We start from the raw sequence: 22,746 nt of genomic DNA, 5'->3' as shown, positions 1-22,746 counted from the left end.
TATATGTCTACTCAGAAGTAACTCTCTTTGTGCTTAATGGGGCTTACTGCCAAGTATGTGAATACAGAATGGCAGCCTAGGCTTTGGTTTAGGGTCAGCATTGGGGGAAAACAGGGTTCTTGTGCCTTTAACAGTTGCATGCAGGCAGAAATATGCAAATGCAATTATGGGAAAAGCCTCACCATGACCACCCTCTAATGTTGTGTTATGCCATGATCCCATGGCAACCATTGTGTGACTGGGGTGCCCTCAGCACCCTCTCACAATTTGCCACCCTGGGCTCCCTTTGGGAAGAAGGGTGAGATATAAATTTAATAAAGAATAATGGTGCAAAAAAGGTTGGCAATTTCTGCACTGAAGAGGCTGGCATCAGGTGCCCTTGTTGCATCAACAAGGCCACTGAGGCAATGCATCCTGCCCAGCCAGGCCTCTTCCTCAGGAAGGAGTTCTGACCCCGCCTTTTGTTCATTTTAAATAAAACCAAGCTGGGTCTGAGTCAACCTGCCATTTATCAGAGCAAAGGCAAACACGTCGCAAAATAAGCTGGGATTTTTTTTTTTTTTTGCCCTTTGTGCTCCAACCCTGCTGAGCGTGGATTAGAAATCCAACAACCGAAGTCAGAGGAAGAAGCATCACGCAGAGAAGCCACGGGCCAAGATGGAGCTCCTTCCAAGCTTCTCCATGGAGACGTGGCTACTTTTTACTGTCCTCCTGGGCCTTCTGGTGCTGTATGTATCACTCTGTTATTTTTCTCTTTGGGGGCTGTTTTCTAATGGTGAGAAGGAGAACAGGAGTATTTTAAGTCTGTTGCTTCTTCTGAAAGCAATAAGAGATGATAGCCTCTGAATTGCAAGTTGTCTCTTGGCCAAGAAAGCCCTCAAATGAAGGTCTCCAGTATCAGGATACTCTCTCTCTCTCTCTCTCTCTCTCTCACACACACACACACTCACACTCACACTCACACTCACACACTGCTTTATCCAGGAAATCTTCAGAGTTATATAGGAGTGACCTGACCAGATTACAAACAGGTAAGATAATAACAATTCTTAAAAACAATAAACTCAAAGATCACAGATTATTCAACATACAACATTTATAAACCAGATTTCTATGTTATTTATCAGGTTGCTAAATACATTAAACTAGCCCTAGAGAGGAGGAAAGTTGCTGTTCCCTGCAGTGATAATATATGTCCCAACAGGCATTTTAATTAATCCATTAATTTAAATATTTAATATTTGTACTATTTTGGTATGGTTATATAACGGATTTATCTTATTCTTTTTTTAGTCTGACTTTTGATGTATATTCTGTTTTTAATCTGTCTTTTTATCTGCATGTTGCTGTTGTTTTTAAGTACATGCAAAAAGCCTGGCTGGCTACTGTGTGATAAACTGATATTGACCCTCTGGTTGGGGTCAATAGAAATAAACTCCAATTAAGCTATAGTTTTTAAAAAATGTGTTTGTCAATATTTCTAATTTAATGTCTCCCAACTCCTCCCACCATGAAATTGTTTTAAGGATAATTGTTTATATTGCATGGATAGATCTGCATGGGGATGATATCTCATCTCCGGACCATGGTGTTCCTGATCTCTGTGTATGGATGTGAAAGTTGGACAGTGAAAAAAGCAGATAAGAGAAAAATCAACTCATTTGAAATGTGGTGCTGGAGGAAAGTTTTGCAGATACCATGGACTGCGAAAAAGACAAATAATTGGGTGTTAGAACAATTTAAACCAGAACTATCATTAGAAGCTAAAATGATGAAACTGAGGTTATCATACTTTGGACACATCATGAGAAGACATGATTCACTAGAAAAGACAATAATGCTGGGAAAAACAGAAGGGAGTAGAAAAAGAGGAAGGCCAAACAAGAGATGGATAGAGTCCATAAAGGAAGCCACATACCTGAACTTACAAGATCTGTACAGGGTGGTTCATGACAGATGCTCTTGGAGGTCACTGATTCATAGGGTCGCCATAAGTCGTAATCGACTTGAAGGCACATAACAGCAAAGAACAATCTCAACTCCAATGTTAATTCATGGGGGGTCTCCCACTCCCTGGGACTCCTCCCTCCCTTGCAATACCTTACTTGTACACTTTAGTACTTGAAGTATGATCTGAAAAAAACAAACCCCAACAATACTGGTTAACACTTACTTATCTTAACTACTTGTTTTAATTAACATCATTAAATAAAAGAGTTTTTACCATGTTGGTTAGGGACACTTAGACCCTCAATGCCTTGGGCATGCAGTGTTTCATTCCACCCATCTCTTCATCTGTGCCCTGGCTCCCATTAAACTAAAAAACCTTTTATTGTAGGGGAATACATGGCTATAAAGTGGAAATATTTAGAGGGAAAATGTCTACACATTTTTTTCCGGTGCAATTCTGAACACGTTTACTTAGAAGTGAGTTCCTTAGCTTTTGGCAGCGATCCTTGACGCACTTACCAAGGGGGAGGACAGGCATTGAACTCAATGAGGCTTATTTCTGAGCCTCAGATGCATTCATTATCCAGCAAGGAGAAATGGAGAGGAAAAGAGCCAGGGAAAGCTGTGTACACTTCCTGCTCGTGACAGCCCTTCACCTTGCAAGGTTCTCTGGAGAGAGAAAGTGCAAGAAACACCTTTGGCGTGCCAGAGAAGCAAGTGTGCTTGCTAAAGGTAAACAGAACAGTCAGAGGAAAGGCAAGAGCAGAATCTGAAGGGGGAGAACAGCGGGTGGACTTGGGAGCCTCCCTATTTTACACACAGTGCAGAAGAGGGCGAACAGCAAGCTGGTCTTCAGCAATCAACCGGTGAGCCTATCAGGCCGTGCCAGGAGGGCCAGCTATGCGTATTGGTTTCTGCATGCATCAGCTGCTTATTAAAAGGGTAGCAATGGGACAGCCAATGAATTCCCCGCCTTTTTATTTCCTAGCCAGTTGGCACTGGCAACTCCAGTTGCAGAATGAAGTGGCTGAAGTCTGGACAGAAAGGCTCCTACGCACAAGAAAGCATATCAGAGAGAAGGATGGGCTAAAGTTGAGCAGTTGTTAATACTTGAACTGCACTTCTGAGTGTCCTTTATCTTTTTTTTAATGTAATGTTTATGGAGTTTAATAAGGAACAAAAACATGGCACAGTTCCACAATCATGTATTGGTTGCATTGTCTTCCTTTTTATCCCACGGGTACCACAAAAACTAAAGCTAGCCCAACCAACGACAAAAAAGGTTGGCTATACTGAAAAGCAATTGCCCTCCCATCCCCCATAATGTAAAGTATTAAGATAAAGAGTGTTTATGCATACAGTGCATAAAAAATCTCTAAGGGATGTACATAAAACAATTATGATTAATTCCCCCTCTCGGTCCTGATGAGTTTGCACAGGGAGATCAGGAAGAGTGCTCAGAATCCTTTCCCCCCTCCCCAAGAAAGGTACCCTGGAGAGAAGGAACCAGTTTGAATCTGTTGGGTAGATATACCTGGAGACATTCAGCAGAATTTGTACTCTTTTACAGACCTGGGTTGCATATTATCCCAGTATTGCTGGTGGTGGGAGGAGGGATCTTTTAGAAACCACGTTCCCTCCCAGGTGCTTTCACCAATTTCACAAGAATTAAACCAGCAACAAACTAGTTGCTGCATCTTGCATTGCCTAGTCTGAAGCACAGTCTTGGCAATTATCTTTTGTAGCTGACATTACCAGTGGAAGCACTGCGTTGGTGATGCCTGCCCTGGATCCGCAGTCAGCACTGGGCAGCAAGCTGCCATTGTAATTTCCCACAATCCCACTGATCTGGCATTGCTGTGGAGCATTGTGGAAAATTTAAATGGTGGTTTGTCACCCGACACTGATCTGAACACTGCTGCTGCTGCCCAATGCTGCCACGAGGTGGAGAAAAGGGTAACCAAAATGATCAAGGGGCTGCATATATTTGTATACCGCTATTTAGTTTAAAAACACCAAAGCGGTTTACAAGTTCAAAACAAAACAAAACAAAAACCATGCAGTAAAAACATTAAAAATACAATAAAAACAAAGGCAAATTTTTGCAAAAAAAAGGACCTCAATTGCTGCATAAGCCTGGTGGAACAGAAAGGTTTCAGCAGGCGCTCAAAAGTTAAAACAGAAGGCACCTGCTGAATCTCTCTTGGCAGAGCATTCTGGAGAACTGGGCCGATGACACTGAAGGCTCGATTCCCTGTCAATGTTAAATGAGCCTTGCCAATTTGGGGGGTGACCAGGGCCGCTCCTGTCAGTGATTGAGCTGGGATATAAAGGTTCAGGAGGTCCCTAAGGGAAATTTTAAATTAGGGGAAAAATGCAAACAATGGGGTCACGAAAGAGGTGTATAAAATTCTGCATGGTGTAGAGAAAGTGGATTGGGAGACGTTGTTCTCCTTCTCTCATACAACACGATCCCAGGGTCTTCCATTGAGGCCGAATGCTGGAAGATCCAGAACAGACAACAGGAAGGCCTTCTTCACAGAGCACACAGTTAAAATCTATAATTTTCTCCCACAAGTTGTAGCGACAGCCACCAACTTGGATGGCTTTAAAAGGGAGTTAAATTTATGGAGGACAAAGCTGTCCATGGCCACCAGTCCTGATGGTTGTCCTGCCTCCAGCATCAGTGGTGGCATGCCTTTGAATACCAGTTGCCACCCAAGCAGGGAGAGTGCTGTTGTATTCATGGCCTGCCTGTGGGCTTCCCATGGGCGCCTGGTTGGCTGCTGGGAGGAACAGATAGTGGACTTATGTTCAGGTAAGCCTACCCAACTGAGGGCCTCCTCAAACCTGGAGCCAGCCCTGCCTATGGCACTCTATGCCTCATGATGGGTTAGAAATATGGGAAACTGTTTTATCCTTTGAACCATCTAACTCAGCATTGCCCACATGGACTGGCAGCGGCTCTCCAAGGTTTCAGATGGGGAAGATTCCCACCGCTACCTGGAGAAGCTGAGGATTGAACATGGAATTTTCTGCATACAAGCTGGTGTTCTGCCATTGAGCTAGAGCCCTTGCCATTCTCAACATTCACCTGACAATCACTGGAACCAGAAGGAGTCTGGGACTAGCATCCTGGCTCAAACTGCCTGCAATTCCATCCCCTGGCCAGCAGGCAAGAGCAGTTGGAAAGCACTGCTACACCTGCAGGACTCTCATTTTGAGCCCTGCCGTGCCCAACAGCAGGTCTGTTGCGTTTCTTTAAGCAGGAGGTGCCCATGCATAGATGCATTAACCTGCCAGATTTCACCACTAAACACCTGAAAGGCTTTCATCTTCTGCTGTTGTCAATGCCTACAATGACGGTCTGCCAGATTTGCATCTCTCTCTCTCTCTCTCTCTCTCTTACTTTTTTGAAAACAGATATGGAATTTGGCCGTACAGAGTTTTCAAGAAACTGGGCATTCCAGGTCCAAGACCGTTGCCTTTCCTGGGAACTCTTTTGACATATCGCAGAGTGAGTATTTGAAGACATTACCCCAACCCCCGGTTTGGGAGGTTATCTGGGGCACCTGTCTGCTCTGTTGGGAACAGAGACGCTTGTTAAGATGGGCCTTTATTTGGCCCTGCAATGCCATTCTTAACTTTCTTAAATGTTTTCACCCAGGGTTTCCTGAAGTTTGATAATGAGTGCTTTCAGAAATATGGGAGAATCTGGGGGTAAGTGCCTTTTATACTCACATGTCTCAGTCCAGCCCAAATCACAGTGTGATTAGAAACATATCCCAAGGAGGAAATGTTCTCAAAAAATACTTAATCTGCAACTGGATCTCCTTGGGAAGGTCTCTCTGTTTCATAAATACCATAAATAGTCTCTGCATTCTGGTACTCGTCTGTATTTTTCTGCCTTGGGGGGCTGCCTTTTATTTAGGGTGATTTATTGGCATTGTCGTCCTTATGAATTCAGCTCCTTCCCTACGTCTTGAAGGCAGCAGTGTAATCCTCTGCATGTCTACTCAGAAGTACACCCCATTAAGTTAAATGGGTTTGACTCCCAGGTTAGCATATATAAGATTGCAGCCTAACACTCTGAGAGGGTGGGTAGATGTCTTTATTGCACATGCCTATCAACTCTTGAACATGAACACTAAAGGTACCACCATGCAGTGCCACAAGGCTCTTTGTTTTTGCTTTTTTGCAATCCCCCTGGAATATGTTTTTCTAGTATGTATTTCCTTGCAAAACTGTCGTGTTCCTGGTTTTTAAAACAGTGGGGGACAGGCCTTTGCAGAGTAACTAAATAAATCAGGCAATGAAGAGCCTTCAGTCATATGTACTAGTGGCTGGGATATGACCACAGCCTCTGTCTTTCTGAAGCCCTCCTTTGCTCCCCTAGAGAGCCAGTGTGGTGTAGTGGTTAAGGTGCTGGACTATGACCTGGAGACCAGGGTTCGAATCCCCACACAGCCATGAAGCTCACTGGGTGACCTTGGGCCAGTCACTGCCTCTCAGCCTCAGAGGAAGGCAATGGTAAACCCTCTCTGAATACCGCTTACCACAAAAACCCTATTCATACGGTCGCCATAAGTTGGGATCAACCTGAAGGCAGTCCATTTCCATTTTTCCTCCCCTACCCCTCAGAGACAGTAGCTCAGCCAGTCAGCAGCCAGAGTTTTCTGCCTGCCCCTCCCTTCTGTGACTTCATGCCATCAATTAATCCCTGCTAGAAGCTTCATCATCAGCTGCCACTATGCACTCCCTTAAGTCAGCTTTCAATCAATCACAATGTCATCAAAGGGATAATTTGGGTATCACTGAATCCGTTATAAGAAAATGCCACAGAGTCTGTACGTTGCTAGCTAAAGCAAGTACCAAAGCTTTGGTTTGAAAGAACACAAAAGTGAGACCTCGCGTGTGACTGCTTGAACATTTGATAACAAGCTGCCTGCATGGAAAGTCACTGATGCAGGGGTCTCAGGTACTATGTTTTTCACAACTCCCAAATACATTATTATAATTTGCAGGGTACGTATTAGGAGGATCCGCACACATTAATGCAAAACAAAATGGACAAGTCTGTTGCATCCTGGTCTGGTTGCTGATCAATATTAAAGGTGTATTCACATTTTTGGGGGGAGCCCAGTCTTCTTGGGAGGGGAGAGGGGACTTGTCTTTTGGATTGCTTTGCCTTCTTTCTTGCTGGCCTCTTTCTGTCTTGCTTCCTACTTCACACGCTGTGCCTAAGCTGAAGCTTCAAGGCCGGAACATGTGCTTTGGGTTGGGAACTGTGACTTTTCCTGATTCAATATGCTAGGGAGCTTAAGAGTTTGGGCTGGAAGAAGGTAGGTGGAAAGTATAAGCATGTCTCTAGAGCAGCTGTTGGGTCCCCACATGTTGCTGGACTACAACTCCCATCAGCCCCAACCAGCAAGGCCAATGGTCAGGAATGATGGGCTGATCGAGAGTGTTTGCTTTGTCAATGCTATCTTTAATTGTAAGTCTAATTTTATTGGTTCATATAGTTATTGTCTCATTCTTGGTTCAACTTATAATTGATCATTGGTTGGCTTATGCACATATATACATTATTCAGTATTCCTATCTATTTATCTATCTAATCTATCTAATCTATCTAATCTATCTAATCTATCTAATCTATCTATCTAATCTATCTATCTATCTATCTATTTATTTTTGGTTCATATTCTATTCTGTTAGACCTATAATACCATTTCATAATACCATTAAGCTTGATACATCAATAAACCGGCGTTTTCACTTCAGTTAGTTTTGAGTTGGTGGTTTTTTTGTGTTTATGCTTTATTCCACCCAGTTGCTACTGGACAAATGAACCAATAAAGGTTTATGCATAAACCAGAATTTGGCATGATGTGCACGAGCCCTGATTGGATCTCCTCATTTTTTAACACCCTTGAGATGTTTTGGACTACAACTCCCATCAGCCCAGCAGCATGGACCAAAAAGAGCTTGAGGGCACCAGGCTGGTGAAGGCTGCCCTTGTTTTTTAATCAGCAGAATGTGCTGTCTCTTCCAAATTCTTCACACAGGATTTATGATGGCCGACAACCTGTTTTAGCCACGCTGGACCCCACTATTATCAAAGCCATCCTAGTGAAAGAGTGCTACACTACCTTTACCAACCGCCGGGTAGGCATCTACTTCTTAAACTATAAGATGGCACAGCGGGAGGAGGACTGTTTTTGCATGTTTTTGCTTTATACCCTCCACCCCCAGGTGAGAGGCTGCTCTGGTACAGACCTGGCCCCCTCTCAGGTGAGAGATGGGGGAGGAGTATTCTGTGGCACGAGTCCTCTAGTGCTGCAGAGATGGGGAGAGTCTCTTCCATGTGTATGCTTGGTAGTGATTCCTTGTGTGTGGGTTGTTGTAACATTGCTGAGTGCAGGTGGCTGACGTAGGAGTGGTTGGTTGACTTGTTTGAGGTAGTGAATGATGGCAAGTAGTTGTACAGGTATGTGTTACGTTGGTTGTCATTTGTAGTTATTCTGTCTTGTAATACTCGTTGACTTTTTATTGTTTTGCTTTGTAAATTAATTTGATATAGTTTTTATTGTACCCAGGGTTGGCGCCAAGCATGACTGGGCCCACAGTGCCCTAGCTCGACTCCCCTATGCAGGCTGCGCTGGGCTAATAAGACCGCCCGCACGTCCCACCTACCTCACCTGTCCCTGTGAATGATGTGCGCGTTGCACACATATGCCTGCCATCAACCAAGATGGTGGCAGGAGCGTCAGCCCCTTAAGAAAGCCTCTGTCGCCATCTTGGTTGCCATAAGTGTGGCTAAAATGTCAGTGCATATGTCATTTTCAGGGACGGGAGAGGTGGGTGGTGCATGTTTGCGGGCTTATTGAAGCCCACTGACTGTATTGGAGGGGTGCCTGGGAGTTCCCTCTCTGCAATCCGCAGCAGTGTCAGGAGCTAACACTGCTGCAGATCGTGGAACAGGAGCATTACCCTCCTACCCTAAGGAGTGGCCCTTCAGGGGTCCCTCTGGGCCACAGGGGCCCTGGGCCAGGTCCTGACCTGGTTCTGACAGCGGCCCTGATTGTACCTTGTGTATTCTATCATAAACCGCTTTGAGATCTTTCAGATAGTAAGCGGTCTATAAATGGAAATAACAGAAGAAGAAGAAGAAGCCACCCCATTTGTGCCAAATTGGGGAATGACTGGGGAATGGGGAGGCTAGGTGAATTCATCTCTAAAAGTCAGATGTGAACTTAGTCACCCAATCACCACTGTGCTCAATGTTTATTGAGTTCACAAGCTGTGTTGGATATTGCTGAACTCCCCGGTCTGGGATCTGTCATGGGTTCAAAGCTTGACTTTGCTACTCATTGGTTTTAAGGTTCATAACCTCTAGCTTGCTTTGTCACCTCCAGAATATAGAATTAGTTGGAATCCTCAAGAGTGCTGTCTCAATGGCAAAGGACGAACAGTGGAGGAGAATTCGCACGGTGCTCTCTCCAACCTTCACCAGCGGAAAGCTAAAGGAGGTAAAAAGAAAGATTCTAAGGGATGAAGAATTCAAATATTCAGCTCTTGCATTGGTAAAGATGGTCCACACAGTTCACAGAGTCTGAAACTGGAGGATAATCTGACGGTGTTGTTAGTGAGAGTGGATGAAGCAGGGTAGCTTGAATGTGAGCTGTTGTCTGCTGGAAAGTCCAGGATTCAAATCTCTTCAGTAGGTGCCCTTAGGCAAGCTGTCATCTTTCAGTTTCACTCTCCCAAAAAAGCAATCACTGGAATGTCAATGGATCTTTTAAAACTTTTTTTGTTAAAAAAAAAAAAACAACCTCCACCTGCAAGGTTTAAGTGACAATTACTTGGATTCATTGATTAGCTGGGCAGCAGATTTTAAGACCAATTTTTTTAAATATATGTTTGCCACCTGCAGGCTTTTTGTCATTGCCATCTTAAAAGAGGCACTCCACCACCACAAGTGGGAATGTCTCTTTCAAGAGGAAGCCTGCTACTGTGATGTCTTATCTAAAAGCAAAGAAAATATGTTTCTTGCTTCAGAAATATTGTTTTTACCTATATGCAAATTTAATCCATTAACTGAATAAAATGTGTACAGTAATAGGCTATGATTTCTTTAATCTGATGACAGCCCTATAAAAACATAATGTGTGATATTAAACTAGGTCACACTCAGAACAGACCCATTGAAATCAATGGACTTAAGTTACTTTAGACCATTGATTTCAACGAGTCTACTCTTAGTATAAATAATGCGGGTTATTGCTTTATATAAATGCTTAGTATGATCATTATGAGCTAGATGAGAACAGCCAGTTCTAGCCATGGAGAAAGAAAAATGACAACACAAAAATGACAACACAAAACCCGAGAACAAGCCACCAACTTGCCAATTGCATTTGTAATTACACATAAGCCATCCATAGGCTTTTCAGAGACTCATTTGCAACCAAGAAGGAAAACTGTTGCTAGATGTTTAAAGCTGTGTTCATTGATTTGTATTTCAGATGTTTCCCATCATAAAACACTACGGGGAGGTTTTGGTGCAAAACGTTCAGAAGAACGTGGAAAAGGATGAGCGTGTGGTTGTGAAGGAGTAAGTCATTTGGGCCAGGAAAGACAGCAAATGCAGCCAAAAATTCTGTACATCTATTATGAGCAGTGTGGGCTGACTTTCAGGTAAAAAGTGTACCAAGCCCTATCCAGGTTGGGGCCAGGATACCTGAAAGATCGTCTTATGCCTTATGTACCCAGTCGATCACTGCACTTTGCAGGTGAGGGCCTCCTGCAGATGACATCTTATCAGGAGGTCCGTTCTACACGACATAAGAAGCTGACCTTTAGTGTGGTGGCACTGACTCTTTGGAATTCCCTTAGATATTAGACAGGCACCATCTCTGTTATCTTTTCAGTGTCTACTGTAGACCTTCCTCTTTCAACAAGCCTTTTAAATAGAAACCTTATCTCAGTCTCTGTCTGTCTTGGAACTGGGTTTTTTTTAAAAAAAAAATTTTAAAGATTTTTTTAAAAGTTTTTAAAAAGATGAGCTGTTTTTAAGATGTTTTAAATATGTTTTTAGTGCTTTATTGCTTGTTTGGCACCCTGGGCTCCTTCTTGAGGCTGGGATATAAATTTAAATTTTAATAATAATAATAATAAATACAGAACAGCCCCATCCAAATTAGTGAGCACATGCTAAAAAGTCCCATTCAATAACACATTCACTGGGACCAAAGGTAGCCTCTTTGCTTCTTCAGACTTAAGGAATTTGGATTCCCTTACTCTATGGGCCCAAACTGGCATGCCATGCTTCTTCTGGTTTATGTTTTGGCAAGCATCCATGCAGGGATTGTCTCCTTTTAAAAATCATTAGTTGTTAAACACATTGAAGTGTCTCCCTACACTGCAGTGTCTTTGGGGCCTATAGCATGGATGTTGTCACCAGTACATCATTCGGTGTGAACATTGACTCTATGAACAACCCAGGAGATCCTTTTGTCAAGGAGATCCAGAAGCTGACCAAGTTCAGAGCTTTTGATCCACGCTTTATTTTGATATGTAAGTTCGCTGCCGTTTCCTGGAAACCTAGTGAATGTTTGCAGTCCAGTTATTATGGAAACTTCAGAACTGGTCCCTCAAGCTCAGTATTGTTTACTGACTGTTACTAGGGTACTAGGCTTTCCAGGGTTTCAGAGAGGGAACATTCCCAACCCTACCTGGAGATGCCACAACTAATCTGGGTCATTCCACATGCAAAGCAGAAGCTTTACCACTGAGCGACAGCCTTTACAGAAAAGAATTTATTTATTATAGATTGCAGTTTTGGATAAAATATCACATGCATGATTCTAAGAGCTGGCCCTACCATTAGGCACAGTGATATGCATGTGGAAGGTGTGGTCAGTGTGCATACAATATAACAAAACACATATATCTTCATGCATATATTGCATCTGTGATTATGAATTTGTAACCCTGAGATTCACAGTGTGTTTGAGGGGTTGCCCAAGCACCATGAAGGCTTGCCAACTCTGACTCTCAGGGACAAGATCAGCCACACAAGACCTTCTCTCAATCCCACCAGTTAAAACAGCTAGGCTGGTGCGGACCAGAGAGAGGGCATTTTCGATTGTGGCCCCCACCCTCTGGAATTCCCTTCCTTTCGACCTTCGCCATGCCCCCTCCCTGATAAGTTTCCGCCAAGCCTTGAAGACTTGGCTGTTTAGACAGGCCTACGGGATCTCTGGGGTGGGTTAGTTTTTAATGTTGTTGATTAACTGGAAGAGTGGTGTTTAGTTTAAGTATTGACTGTAGTTTTATTGGTTTTATATTGTATTTTATTGTATCAATGTACGTCGCCTAGAGTGGCCGTTAATTCGGCCAGATAGGCGACTCATAAATAAAATTTTATTATTATTATTATTATTATTATTATTATTATTATTATTATTATTAGGGCAAGCCTACAGAAACAAGAATATCTACCTATCAGTCTGTCTCATGTTTTGCTTCAGGGATGTTGCTTCCTTTTCACTGTGAATTTCTGTTTCTTGCAGTTATGTTCCCATTCCTTATTCCTTTTTTCAAATTACTGAACATAAATTTATTCGACAAAGATGCTCTAAACTTCTTCACAAGGTCATTTGCAAAAATGAAGGAAGCGCGGCAGAAAGAAGGCCAAGGGGTAAGCATTAGGGCTGCACTAAATTTTGGGAATGAATATCTTTGGCACAAAAAGAGGCTTGGATGGGGGCAAGATGGTGTCATTGATTGAAAGATCCCCCAAAGACTTACCTTTTTGTGCCAGTTCACTGCTGTGTTCTCCCCAAATCACTTAATATTTTGATTCTTTGACCCCTCAGTATGTCTTGTTCTGCCTAAGAACAGTGACATTGTAACACAGCCAGTCAGATTTAGGTATGTGACAATGTCGTTAAGGACAAAGGGGCTAATTCTCAGGGCTGCACTCAGGACTTTAAAAAAATTGGGCGATTGAACCATCTTCTCTCGTTCCGCCCTAAGGGGATCCTTCCTCCACTTGTTCTCTATTTGTTTTATTCCCAGAGTCGAGTGGATTTCCTGCAGCTGATGATCAACTCCCAAAGTGCCAAAAGTGCCAACAGTGACCAGGAGAGCAACGGCTTGAGTCACTCATATAAAGGTAATGCCGCCACACAATTCACCCATAATGCTGTGTGTCATTCTGAGGTTGACAAAACTGAATTGAGGGGAGCACGTCCAGTTGCCTTCCTGGTGACTTTGGAAGAAATTGCCGATCCCTATTTGGGTGAGCAGATCCAAATCTCGAAAGGCACTGTGGAAGTGAGAAGGATGCAAGCCGTAAGGAGCAAGGAGATAATCACACTTGCCATTGAACACCTGTAGGCCTCCAGGTGTGGTTGGACTCCAACTCCCAGCCAGCAAGCATGGCCAGTGGTCAGAGATAATCAGGGAGCTGGAGTCAGACGACATCTGGAGAGACACAGCTTCTCTATCCCTGCAGTAAACCAACAAAGGAAGCTGCCTCATACGCATGTGGACCATTGGTCCATGTAGCTCAATAGTGGCAGCAATGGCTCTCCAGGGTTTCAGGCAGACTTCTCTCCCAGTCCTACCTGTGGATGCCCTGGGACTGAATTTGGGACTTCCCCTCCCAGGCATAGGATGGCTGAACTTTTTTTTGCTGCTTTGAAAGCCCTTCTTGCTAGTTAATTAATGGAGATAATTTCTCAGATCATTGCTAGGATTAGCTGAGAATTATATGCTTTGCAATCACCCTTTATGTCAAAAGCTGATTGTCTTGACAAGATTGTTCTATCTGTGAGTTGCCATCGGCGATGGCATGTTCTTGTCTCTTTCTTAATGTTTTGAAATAAAATTAAAAAATAATGGCAATCATGCTGATGTTGGCGGGGTGGATCGTTATTTAAAGAAGTAGTTAATGACCACTTTTGGTGTTATGTTGGCTTCTGATCTTTAAGCCTTCAAGGTGCCACAAGAATCTTTGTTCTTCTTGCTGCAAGAGACTTAACACAGCTAGACCTCTGGAAATTAGCACTTTATGTAATTTTTGTATTTGTTTCCAAATTTCTTTGTAAGTTGCCTTGAGACTTTGTGTCTGTATGTGTGAGGCATAGTAATAGTAAAAATAGATTTCTTCCATTGCCCCTCATTAGGACTGAGCCACTGACTGCTCTAAGAGGGAGCCAAGAGAGTCTTATTTAGGTGGCATGATAGAAATGTATAAAATTCTGCGTGGCATGGAAAAAGTGGACAGAGAAAAGTTTTTCTCCCTCCCACATAATACTAGACTTCATGGACATCCAATGAAGCTGAATATTGGAAGAATCAGGACAGACAAAAGAAAGGTGTTCTTCACCCAGTGCATAATTAAATAATGGAATTTGCTGCCACAAGAGGCAGTGAAGGTCATCAACTTGGATGGCTTTAAAAGATTAGACAACTTTATGGAGGATAAGGCTATCAAAGGCTACTAGCCGTGATGGCTATGCTCTGCCATAATCGTCAGAGGCAGGATGCTTCTGAAAACCAGTTGCTGAAAGCCACAGGAGCGGGGAGTGCTCTTCCACTCAGGTCTGGCTTGCAAGCTTCCCACGGACATCTGGCTGGCCACTGTAAGAACAGGATGCTGGACTAGATGGGCCACTGGTCTGATCCAGCAGGCGCTTCTTGTGTTCTTATTTATTTATTACATTTATACCCCTCCTTTTGTTCACCATGGAACCCAAGGCAGCACACATGTGGTTCTCAGGCAGTCTCCCATCCAGGCACTGACCAGATCCAGACCTGCTTAGCCTCAGCAAGGTGGTGACCTCATGTGCCTTCAGACCATAGCCTGGGACCCTACTAGCAGTCAGAGCCTGAGGAGTCAAGTCAGAGAAAAAGTCAAAAAAGTAAGAACAAGCCAGAGCAAGGGAAGACAGTCATTGTCCAACCAAAGTCCCAGACTGAACAGAAAGCCTTTATAACCCTTTCTCTTGGGTTAAGCTAATGGGAAGCCTGGGTGGACAGAGCCAGCCATAAGAACAACGGATGAGCCAGGCTGCTGGATCAGGCCAACAAGGGCCCATCTAGTGCAGCATCCTGTTCTCACAATGGCCAACCAAGATGCCCCAATGGGAAGCCTGTGAGAAGGACATGATCATGCATAATTACATACTGTTGTTCTTGTTGTTGTTATTATTATTTAGGCTTGCTAGTCACTTGTTTTCTAAAGGTCTCCAAGTGACATACAACACATTTACAGACAGATATATATAAATATATTATACACACACATGTCCAGGCCAGCCCCCCATAACAGCCACAGGATGCTTTGGCAGCAGACTAGTAACAAAACGCCATCTCAATCTATAAAAAGCCTGGGGGGAAAGATAAGTCTTTACCTGGTGCTGAAAAGACATAAGTGAAGTTGCCAGGCTGACCTCACTTGTGAGAGCATTTCACAGATGGGGAACCACAACTGAAAAGGCCCTGTCCCTTGTCATCGCTCTCCGAGTCTCCCTCAAAAGAAGAACTTGGAGAAGGACCTCAGAAGAGCATGACCCACCCATTGCTTGCCTTGCTTACTTACTTACCTTCAGCACTTCACCTTGAGAACCTCTGTTCCATGTTGACAGATTGAACAAAGCCAACAAAACCAACTTGGCTCGCTACATGGAGTTTTCTTTGGTGTGTCCCGCAAACAGGCACGTAGAAAATCAACCATGTTGTTCTAGCTGTTAACCAGGCAGGTTTTTTTTTCTAGAGACTGATGGATTATTTAAAGAGAGAGAGAGAGAGAGTAGAAGGAGCAAGCACGTGGGTGTGTCTGTTGTTTTTGTTTTTTAATTTTTATTATTATTAAGAACAAAGATCCCACCCTCTATTTTTGTTGTCGAAGTAGTTAAAAGATAGCCCTAGGAAACTTGGCAGTTTCTTGGCAGAATTTCTGAGTGCATAAAGCAATCCAGAGGGAGAGGCAGCCACTTCCCATACCCTACTGAATGAAAAATCCTTGCAATGCAATACCAGTTACTCACGCAGATCATGTTTCCATCGTATATGCTATATTGTTTGGGCTTCATCGTTCTTGCCTTTGTTTGTTCACAGGTTTGACTGACACTGAAATTCTGGCCCAAGCCTTTATATTTGTTTTTGCTGGATATGAACCCACCAGCAACTCCCTCGGCTATGCGGCCTACCTTTTAGCCACTCACCCAGATGTTCAGCAGAAGCTTCAAGATGAAATAGACACTATTCTACCCAACAAGGTAAGAATGTGTTGGTTGCACAGGGAAGCAACCAGGGCTTTTGGGGTACAGGAGACCGTGGGAAGAGGGAAAGAGAAAGATCAGCTGCATAAGCTGTGCAGCTGTTGAATACAAAGAGTTTTTCACATCCATGGACAGAAATCTCAGAGTAAGGATATGTCTGCCTCTGTGTGTCCGTGCCCATCCCTGCTTTTTGTTATGATGACCTTCTACCTTTAATGATCCCAAAGGCTCCTCTAACGTATGATGCCATCATGCAACTGGAGTATCTTGACATGGTGCTGAGCGAAACACAAAGACTGTATCCTCTTGGTGGGCGGATCGAAAGACTGTGCAAGAAAGATGTCGAAATAAATGGGGTGACTATTCTGAAAGGCATGGTGGTGATGATCCCACCAAGTGTACTTCACCGAGATCCAGAATATTGGCCAGAACCTGACGAATTCAGACCTGAGAGGTAACTAGCAACAGCACCTGAAAAAAATTTCTGGTGCGAGGGGGCACAAATATCTGCAAAAAAAATTGGGAGGCACAGAAGGGGCAAACTGTATTTCTAGATGGGTGAAATATACTGGGGGGGTGAGCTCCTTGTTTGGGGGTTGCCCCCTTGCCCTCCTTTGGTGCTGCCCGTGGAGGAAACCCCCTCCCCGCAAGAATAGGAAATGCACAAATGGCATTATCCTGTGAATCCTGATTCACTTGCCCTCTTATTGCTCTGATTACATGAGGCTTGTTGAAAAGCAGTGTTTTGAACTGGTATGGGTTGATGGGAGTTGTAGTTCAAAAAAGTAACTTTTCCAAGCTCTGTTTATATGCAAGTTGTATCCATGGTGGCGTGTTTCACGCATGCAAGCCATCGCTTGCTGCTAGATCCCGCCAGTTATGTAATGCACGTGCAAAGCAGCAATATATAACGTGCTGTGCTCTACAGCGTGACCGATTGCATGTGGCCCTGAGCCCTGAGCCTTGCAGCTGCTCTACTGTAGAAACACACTTCCTGTTGCGTCAGTTCCAGTGCATCTCCACCTCTGTTTTCTGAAAACAGGGGCACATAACGCTAGTCAGGCTCTGCTCCTTTTTACGCTAAACCCTGGTTGGATCAGCTTGAGTGCAGTTTTTTTTAAATTCAGCTTCAGGCAGATTTCTCAACTGATTGGTAGATCAACCCGTTTGGCTTCCAGGTGTGGCCCATGGAAATGCTTTGCTGCAGGCTCAGGCAGAGACAGTGATTGGCTCAACACTTTGCTGTGGGTGGTCCTGAAAGGTCTGATGTCAGCAGTGGGGAAGGGAGGTGTGTCCAGCCAAGGGCAGAGTCGCTTCAAAATGCAGAAAAACCATTTGTGCTGCTTTTGAAGCAAGTAGCGTGCCCCCAGCCGTAGCGTAGTCTCAGTTACGGCACAGGAGGCATCCCACAGCTTTCCTGTACCAGTTTCAGAGACAAGTTCAGGATTCTTCCACATACCATCAGTATAGATGGACATACCCCACCCTCCACCAGAACTTCTTGGCCAACAAATGGGTCTCTTCACTAGCGCATGCCAGCCATCTTCCGTCCCTTTCCACGAGCAGCAGAATTGGGTGTGCATACCATGCACATTTGGTGCTATCCCACAGGAAAAGCCCCAAGGCTCGATTAGTCCAAAGGCTAATCTAGTCCAGCATCCTCTTCTCCAATGAGCAACTAGATACCACTTGGGAAGCCCACAGGGCACGACACGGGTGCAAGATCTCCCCAACGGCTGGTAGATTATCCTTCTTCCAGCTAGTCCTGATTTCTGCCTCAGCATCAATTCCATGCATCAGCATTTTGCAGGTTCCGAACTGGAGGTGCAAAACAGAAACAGGACCACAACATGGTGTGGGCATGCCCCCCATCACCTGCCCCAGGTGCCGCACTCAGGTCTCACACAGAACAGGAGCTCTCCTCTGCTCAGAATGGAAGGGAGGGGAGATGTGCAATCCGGGCATCCAATGAAATGTGGGCATGTTCAAAGGGCCACATCCCAATGTAGGAGAGGCCGAGGCAATGCAAAGCAGGAAGACCAAACAGTCTCCTGTGCATTGTGGGTTTTTGAGGGGATATTTCCTGAGCCTTCCCCATAGCAAAGCCTCTTGTGAAGGGGCACCCCTCAGGATGGAACTCCCCTGCTCTTGCTCTGGGCGGGGAGCAGGGAGGGAAGGCTTTGATGTATCATCTTGTTTCCCTTCCTGACTAATTAAAAACCCTAATTAAATTAAATTTAAATTAGTCTGCTGGAATTGTTTTTTTAATGTTCTTAAACCTTTTAAAAATGTTTTTAATCTTAGAAGATGTTTTGAAAGCTTTTTTTAAGAAATAGTTTTGAAGACGTTTTGTTTCAATGTGTTTTAAAGTTTGTTTGTTTTTGATGTTTTAAAGTTTTTAGTGCTTTTGTTTGCCGCACTGGGCTCCTGCTGGGAGGAAGGGCAGGATATAAATCAAATAATAAATAAATAAAATAAAATAAAATAAAATAATTAAACATTAGCCCCATCCAGCAGACTGATTCAGGGCTGGATCTGGTGCAGGTGATCCCCAGGTTGACCTTGGCTGAAGGGGGGGGGCTGTGCATAGCCCTAATTTTCACCTGCTTGTTACATCACCATACTCAGTGCTCCTGGCAGCATCGGTGCAGAGCAGCTTAGCATGAGGGTATTCATATGAGCAATTGAGAAGAAACTGGGGGCAGTTGATAGCCTTGCATGTGGGGACATCAAATCTGCCAGTTCTGGTCTCTATCTAGCTTCCATATTGTCTTTATGAATGCAACCAGGTTCAGCAAAGAGAACAAAGAAAAAGTGGATCCCTACACGTATCTGCCCTTTGGGGCTGGTCCTCGGAACTGCCTTGGAATGAGATTTGGTCTTGTCACGATGAAGGTTGCGATGGCAAACCTTTTGCAACATTTCTCGTTCAGAGTCTGCAAAGAAACTCAGGTGAGGACAATGGATGTATGGCTGGGGTGGGGATGTGAAAGGGGGTTGGGATCCACATTATTCTGAGAAGGGGGCACTGTAAGGTTGAAGGGAGTATAATGACATTCAGGAAAAGGAGTAAAGAGGTGCACAGTCTTCACACTGGGCAACTGCAGGTAATTCAAGCACAGCAGGGCCCCATTATTAGGTGACTTTAACAGGATGGTGATGGTAATGAGGGCATTTGACTCGGGCCTGGGTGACCAGGGATGAAATTGCCCATCAGCCATGAAACTCACTGGGTGACCTTGAGCCAGTCAGAGACTCTCAGTCCGATCTACCTCACAGGGTTGTTGTGAGCATACCATGAGGAGGGAGCGAACCATTTATGCACCTTGATCTCCTTACAGAAAAGTCGGAATACCAATTTGATTATAAAAAAAAATCAATCATGGATAAACAAACACACATATCGCCACCACCCAATAGCACCAGACCCGATATCCGCCCCCCCCGCACCAACTGTGCCTCAGCAATGCTGCTGAAGCAAAAGCACTGTCCCATCAAAGTGCTGCCTCCCCCCCCCCCCGCAGCAATGCTGGAGTCCCTTCACAGAAGGCATCTTCAAAAAACAGGCTCTTGATAAGTTATGAAATCCCATAAATCAATGTGTGTGTGTGAAACTGCACTCCCCGCAGCCAGATATTGTTGGGCCCCAGTTCCCAGTCTCTGACCACTGGCCATGCTGGCTGGGCGCGATGGGAGCTGGAGTCCAACAGCCAAGCCCTGCTATAAAGACTTGCTAGGGAGTAAGGGTCATTGCACAAAGTGGGCTTTACTTCTAAGTAGACATAGAGGTCTGGCTCCAGGACTGAGGGTCAGTTCTGGTGAGTCCCCTCTGATGTTGTTGGGGCCCTGACGGTGGGCTCACCTGGCAGCCGTAGGCGGCCATTTTGATTTCCCACAATGCCCCCAATGTAGCATTTCTGTGTGGGAAATTCAACTGGCTGCCAGTTGCTTCTGTTGCTGGGCATGCCCACAGCTGGAGAGGTCAAGGCAGGCTTCGGCGATGGCGGGCCTTCCTGGGGACCTGCTAGGGTCCTGGGAGCTGTCCAAGAGTGCTGGTGTTGAGCCTGTAGACTTGTGCAGGATTGCGATGCATATTATGGCTTAGACCAGGAAAATGAAAGAGTTGACATTTCACCATGATCTTCAGCTGCAAGTCTTCATGTTAAGCTGGGTTCATTCGCTGGTTTGTTCACTGCTATTTTCTTTTTCACTCTGCCGCAGATTCCCCTGGAGCTGAGTAATCTGGCTTTCTTAGTACCAAAGAAACCAATTGTTCTGAAGTTTGTACCCCGAGAGGGTCCCCAAGAAAAGGCGATGGGAAGGCCGGCTGCGCCCTCCCTGTAGCAGTTACAACAGCCTGAGGTCTGGCACTGTGCAGATTCCCAGAAGAGAACTTCAGATAATTCTGGAGACCATTGCTAAATATGTACAGAGAGCTGGACTCATGCCTGTAAACAGCTTTTCAAACTCTTAAGCATGGGGAGAAATTAATTCCATTCACATTTTAATATGAACCTACCAGATGGACACTTCTCAAACCAAAACAGAATTCACACTTCTCTCAGTTCGGCAATGTAGTTTTCCAGCCACAGAATGCATTAAAAAAAGTGTGCATTAGCGAAACGTGCATGCAAAGGTTAGTGAAAACATACAAAAAGTGCATTCTATTAAGGAAAAACTGCTTGCCAAAATGCTTTTATTAGGCAACATTGCATACAAGAATGTATATATTGGGGGAAATGTGTACAGATTTTTCATGTGCCTTTTTCCTCCCTTGCAAACCTCTGAGGAAATGGAACAAGCCAATTCAATATTGGAAAAGTGAGGAAATCATGAGAAGCCACATGAACAGATTTATCTTTCCTTTAAATCATAATGCTCCTTTACTTGCCCGAGCTGTCGCTTTTATTGTTTTAAGGCGGCTTTTAAGATTGTTTGAATATTGTTTTCTCTTTTTTGGTTGTAACCCACCTTGAAAATTCTTGAACTATAAAGTGTGATAAAAAAACTCTTTACAATCAAATCAATAAATCATGAATAATAGGAGCACATCCAGACTCGAAACTTGCATCAGTTTGATACCAGTTTAACTATCGTGGCTTTCCTCGTGGTATTCTGGGAACTGTAGTTTGGGAAGGCTGCTGAGAATACTCTGTGGACAGATCTATTCTATAGTATAGAATTCTATACAGAACACACACAGCTATAGTTCCCCAGGACTCACCATGGCACCAAAACTTTCATCTGGTTGACAGTAAATCAGCTCAGCCTGTGCAGGCCTAGTCTGCAAAGATTCCTTCCTCAAATTTACACATATTATAATCCTGGGCAATAGATATTTTTGTAGGAATATTCGGAGTGGGATAATCTGGTAAGAGCTTTTCCTTTTCTCTTTCTGGGAGCTGCCTTGCAGGGAAAAATATTTTTAAAGGTGAGGTAAAAAAAGAGAGTAAAATCTTTCCGTTTAGCTAATTCTGTGTTTTGGTTATCACAAGGGATACATTGGAGCAGGTATTCCCAAAGAGTGTGTCTAACAGTGGCATAGCTATGCCACAGGCAGAGGAGAGACGCCTTTATCTTAAAAAGTGGGAATTGCTTTGATGGATCAGATCAAGGTCCAGCTAGTCCAGCCAAGTGTCTGGGAAGTTTGCAAGCAGGGCCGGCTGGTGTCGTGATCTGTTTGACCACAACATCTGGTATTTAGAGATAGTCTCTCTCTGAACATGGAGGTTCTACTTAGCTATCATGGTTGAGATTCATATCGTCTGTGTAACAGCCTTTGCCAACTTTTTGCCCTCCAGATGTTTTGGGCTGGCTGGCTGGAGTTAATGGCAGTCTAGCACATCTAGAAGGCACCAGCCTGGCGAAGGTTGCTATACAAAGGATAGGAGTAGAGATAATATCCGCTTCTAGCATCTGTCCTGTGGAAAGAATTGCAGGTGAGACAGGGAGGATAAGGTTTTATATGTTGATATTCTTTTTTATTGTTGTATTCTGATTTTATTCATAAAATTTTTGTATCCTTTGAGATATATTATAAATGAGTATAATAAATAAATAATATTAATTTGCCTCACCCTTTAAAAAAACACAAGTAAACTAGCAGTTTTAAAAACAAGAAAGCTACCAGTCATTACCACAAGTTTGTAGTAGTGATGTTTCTGAATGGATCCATCCTCCTTGAAAATTTTCCTCACATTTTGCTGTTGTGGTGTAAGTCAATCCAATATCTGTTTTCATTTTACATGCAAGGCATTGTTGCTCAAAACCTGACACCGGACGCTAAAGGGGAAGACAGGTGCCATTAAACAGAGAACATTTCTCACCCACACACTCAGGCTCCATCTGCAACTGAAGAAGATTAGACACAGTCTAAATTAAGAGTGCGACACATCCAGGAGAAATCACTAGCAGGTTAATTAATAGCTTCAAAAGAGAAAAAAAGCTATCAACAGATTCTCAAGGCCCCCAACATTCAAGATGTGCTCTTTTACTGAGA

The 22,746-nt window shown here is 44.0% G+C and overlaps 1 protein-coding gene across 1 annotated transcript; it reads left to right on the top strand.

Annotated features, from left to right (window-relative positions):
• The first annotated feature begins 502 nt into the window (after window positions 1-502).
• Window positions 503-22,314, top strand: LOC133371721 (cytochrome P450 3A9-like). The gene is made up of 13 exons (XM_061599433.1): window positions 503-728; window positions 5,374-5,467; window positions 5,618-5,670; window positions 8,019-8,118; window positions 9,369-9,482; window positions 10,479-10,567; window positions 11,381-11,529; window positions 12,528-12,655; window positions 13,036-13,132; window positions 16,084-16,244; window positions 16,475-16,701; window positions 19,037-19,199; window positions 20,469-22,314. Exons 1-13 carry the CDS (start codon window positions 658-660, stop codon window positions 20,589-20,591), a joined length of 1,569 nt encoding a protein of 522 aa, XP_061455417.1. The 5' UTR covers window positions 503-657; the 3' UTR covers window positions 20,592-22,314.
• Window positions 22,315-22,746: the final 432 nt, after the last annotated feature.

The sequence above is a fragment of the Rhineura floridana genome, chromosome 17, assembly GCF_030035675.1.
Source record: "Rhineura floridana isolate rRhiFlo1 chromosome 17, rRhiFlo1.hap2, whole genome shotgun sequence".
Classification (NCBI taxonomy): domain Eukaryota; kingdom Metazoa; phylum Chordata; class Lepidosauria; order Squamata; family Rhineuridae; genus Rhineura; species Rhineura floridana.
The sequence above is the reverse complement of the archived record's forward strand: the minus strand, read 5'-3'. Positions and strand labels throughout refer to the sequence as shown.

Excerpts from the sequence above, each read along its gene's own strand:
- LOC133371721 (XM_061599433.1), top strand. The coding sequence starts at position 658 with ATGGAGCTCCTTCCAAGCTTCTCCATGGAGACGTGGCTACTTTTTACT. Across the intron at positions 8,119-9,368 it reads CTACCTTTACCAACCGCCGG|AATATAGAATTAGTTGGAAT; the intron begins GTAGGCATCTAC and ends TGTCACCTCCAG. Across the intron at positions 12,656-13,035 it reads GGCAGAAAGAAGGCCAAGGG|AGTCGAGTGGATTTCCTGCA; the intron begins GTAAGCATTAGG and ends TTTTATTCCCAG.